At 48.7% G+C, this 3,908-nt stretch overlaps 1 protein-coding gene across 1 annotated transcript; it reads left to right on the top strand.

Annotated features, from left to right (window-relative positions):
• Positions 1 to 644: 644 nt before the first annotated feature.
• Positions 645 to 3,665, top strand: LOC141612574 (uncharacterized). Its single transcript, XM_074431385.1, has 2 exons — positions 645 to 2,622; positions 2,722 to 3,665. Exons 1-2 carry the CDS (start codon positions 645 to 647, stop codon positions 3,663 to 3,665), a joined length of 2,922 nt encoding a protein of 973 aa, XP_074287486.1.
• The last annotated feature ends 243 nt before the right edge of the window (positions 3,666 to 3,908 follow it).

The raw sequence follows: 3,908 nt of genomic DNA, 5'->3' as shown, positions 1-3,908 counted from the left end.
TAATCAGATGGTGCTTGATGTGGGCGTGCAAGCCGTGGTTGTGCAAGAAAGAGCTGAAAGGGAGGAGGGCAAGGAGGAGGGAGTTGAGGACAGTTTTGTCCCTGAGGTGAGGAGGGCAATGGAGAGTAGGGAGGTTGGGGAGTTCACTGGTGCGGGGGTTGGGGAGGTGGAGGATCTTACTGTTGGGGTGGGTGTGGTTATGGAGGCAGGAGAGAGGGGGGAGACGTTGCTAGCTCAGGGGAGGCAGGAGTTATAGGAGGTGGGGTTGGTCAGGGTGGATATGGACAGAGCAGGAAGTGGAAGAAACAGGCACGGGGGGAGGGACATGGGATGGTGACACCTCCCATGGCAAGGGTGGTCCTGACTGATGGGGGAAAACGGTGTAGAGATGACGAGGAGGAAGAGGGTGTTCATAAAAGATCCCGAAGCTGCGTAGACGGGGGCGTCTTAATACCTGAGGCGGAGGTTGACAAAGTTCAACCCCGCCGGACCCAATGAATACCCTAAGTATCAATTGTCGGGGCTTGGGCAACCCCGACTCGAGAAGTGCGCTCCGTGACCTTATACGGAGGGAGGCCCCGGCCATACTTTTCCTATTTGAAACAAAACTGTGTGGTCGTGAAATGAGGAGGGTGCGGGAGAATATGGAAGGTTACTTTGGGATTGATGTAGATAGTGTAGGGCGTTTGGGTGGTCTGTCTTTTTGGTGGAAGAAAGAGGTGGACTGTGTTTTTCAGTCATCTTCAGTTCACCATATGGACTTCTTGGTTCGTGGTGCGGAGGGGGAGTGGAGGATTACGGGGTTTTATGGGTGGCCGACCGTCTCTGACCGACACCTTTCTTGGGAGCTGCTGCGGATCCTGAGTAGGCAGTCTTCTCTTCCATGGGTGTGTATTGGTGACTTTAACGAGATTCTTTTCTCGACTGAGATGAAGGGGGGTAGCAGACCCCAGCGCCAGATGAATAGTTTCCGAGCTGCAGTGGATGAGTGTGGTCTTCGAACTGTGCCGTGGGAAGGATATAATTTTTCTTATGACAATGGGCAAGTAGGTGAGTGCAACAGACAGTCCATGCTTGATAGAGCTCTTTGTACGATCCAGTGGTCTGATTTATTCCCTTACGCGAAGCTGTTTTATCTTAATCGGGAATGGTCGGATCATGCGCCTATCCGATTGGTTCTTAACTATAAAATCCAGGGAGAGGTCAAGTCTCGGCCCTTCAAGTTCGAACAAATTTGGGTGGGCTCGGAGGGTTGTGAGGAAGCCGTGGAGAGGGGTGTGGAGAAGGGGAGAGGGGACTTGGTCACGGTGCTAAGGGAGTGTACTCGGGAATTGCAGGCGTGGAAGAAAACGAGCATTAGCCGGATAGGACGAGATATTGATCGAAAGCGCAAACAACTGGGAAGGCTTAACGAATGGGATAGGGAAGAGGAGAGTGTGCGACGTCGAAGGAAGCTTGTGGCTGAGATTTCTGACCTGCGTAGACAAGAGGAACAATATTGGCGACAACGGTCCAGAGCTCTTTGGTTGAGGGACGGGGACAAGAACACAAAATTCTTCCATATGCGGGTTGGTGAGCGAAAGAGGAAAAACTTTATTGCAAAGTTGATTGATGACGAGGGAGTTACCCGTATGGGGGATGAGGAAGTGGGGGTCGTGGCCAATAATTACTTTACAGAGCTTTTTTCGACGTCAAACCCGCCTAATGATGAGACTATTTTCCAGGGATTTGAGACGAGAGTGACGAGTGATATGAACGATATGCTGAAGCGTGATTATTGCGAAGATGATATTACCGAGGCTCTCAATCAAATGCATCCTTTGAAGGCTCTGGGCCCAGACGGTATGAATGTTCTCTTTTATCAATCCTATTGGAACACGATTGGGTCAACGGTCACTAGAACGGTTCTAGCTGTTCTTCGTGGAGAGCTATCTCCAAGGGATATTAATAAAACTAATATTGTTTTGATCCCAAAGAAAAAAGCTCCGGATAAAATTCGTGACTTTCGGCCTATTAGTCTCTGTAACGTGGTCTACAAACTAATCTCGAAAGTGTTGGCAAATAGACTGAAGCAATTTTTGGGTGACATCGTCTCAGTCAATCAAAGTGCTTTCACTCCGGGTAGAGCTATAACTGATAATATCATGATAGCCTTTGAGATCTTTCACCATATGAAGAACTTGAAAGGAAATGAAGGATCCATGGCTATAAAGCTTGACATGGCTAAGGCGTATGACCGCGTTGAATGGAGTTTCTTGCAACGTGTGCTTGTGGCTCTCAGTTTTGACAGTGGGTGGATAAATAGAGTGATGGCGTGCGTGACGACGGTGTCCTTTGCGGTTCTGATTAATGGGCACCCATCTAGAGAGTTTAGGCCATCGAGAGGGCTTCGACAAGGCGACCCATCATCTCCATATCTCTTTATATTGTGTGCTGAAATTCTTTCTCATCAGCTGCGTCGTGCGACGGAGATAGGTACTTTACACGGGGTGCGCATCTCCACGGGGGCACCATCTATTTCTCACCTGCTATTCGCCGATGATAGCCCCTTCTTCGTGAAAGCTACAGGGGAGGAAGCGGATGTGGTCTCTGATATCCTCAGGCGGTATGAGCAGGCTTCAGGTTAGTTGGTAAATCTCGAGAAAACTACGGTCTCCTTCAGTAAAGGGGTACCGAGGGACAGGAGGAGCTGGCTTGCTAGTAAGTTGGGGATTGTTGAAGTGGAAGAGCAGCATCGTTATTTGGGACTCCCTACGGTGGTGGGTCGTTCCAAAAAAGCTTTAACAGATATCATCCGGGATAAGCTAAGTAAACGGCTTCAGGGATGGCGCGGGAAGATCTTGTCTAGGGCTGGTAAGGAGGTTCTTTTAAAGGCTGTGGCCAATTCACTCCCTACCTATGTTATGAGTGTGTTTAAAATTCCCGAAAATTTCTGTGACGAGCTACGTTCAATGATGTCGCACTTTTGGTGGAACCATGAGGAAGGAAAGAGAGGAATTAGCTGGGTCGCGTGGAAAAAGCTTTGTCAACCTAAGGGCATGGGGGGAATGGGATTTCGAGATTTTAAGCTTTTTAACCTTGCTCTCCTTGGGAAGCAAGCATGGAGGCTAACTACTGAGGCTGGTTGTCTGTGGGAGCAAGTGATGCGGGCTAAATACTATCCCAATGGTGAATTTATGACGGCCACTATGGGGCACAACCCGAGTTATATATGGCGTGGACTTGTGGAAGCTCGATTGGTCCTGAATGGAGGAATGCGAAGGAGAATTGGGGATGGTACCTCGACAAGGATTTGGCGTGATGCGTGGTTACCTGGGACTCACACGGGTCGAGTTATTTCTCCATGTGTGACTGGTAACGAGGAGATGTTAGTGTCGGAGCTACTTACCGAGGGTAATGGCTGGGATATGGGGCGTGTAGAGAGCTTGTTCTTGCCTTTCGAGGTGGATCGTATTGTCAATATTCGTGTGAGCCAACATCGGCCTAGTGATATTTGGTATTGGAGGATGGAAAAGGACGGTGTGTACACGGTGAAATTTGCCTATAAACTTCTTGCTGGGGGGGATGGTGTGGACGTGGGTGGTGCCTCAGACCGGAGTAGGGAGATGTGGCTTTGGAAGCGGTTATGGAGGAAGTATATGTTAGGTTACATTTTTATTATTTGAGGTAGGTGAGCAAGTCGTAATTTGGCCGCTAGAGCTAAAAAAAATGTAATATATTTTTCTGTACGTCCGCCAAAAAAAAGAGGAAAGAATGAGCAAGTCCTTTAGGGTGTGTTTGGATTGAGTGATTTGGAGGGAAAACAAAGGAGGGGGAATAGTGGATTTAAAATCCATTGTTTGGATAGGAAATGAGTATGGAGGGAAATGGAGAGGGAGAGATTTGGAGGGATCCAATTTCACTCCTCC

This window comes from Silene latifolia, chromosome 11, assembly GCF_048544455.1.
Source record: "Silene latifolia isolate original U9 population chromosome 11, ASM4854445v1, whole genome shotgun sequence".
Lineage (NCBI taxonomy): Eukaryota > Viridiplantae > Streptophyta > Magnoliopsida > Caryophyllales > Caryophyllaceae > Silene > Silene latifolia.
Note: the sequence above shows the minus strand (reverse complement) of the source record. Positions and strands in the feature narration are given on the sequence as shown.

Excerpts from the sequence above, each read along its gene's own strand:
- LOC141612574 (XM_074431385.1), top strand. The coding sequence starts at position 645 with ATGGAAGGTTACTTTGGGATTGATGTAGATAGTGTAGGGCGTTTGGGT. Across the intron at positions 2,623-2,721 it reads GCGGTATGAGCAGGCTTCAG|TGGAAGAGCAGCATCGTTAT; the intron begins GTTAGTTGGTAA and ends GGATTGTTGAAG.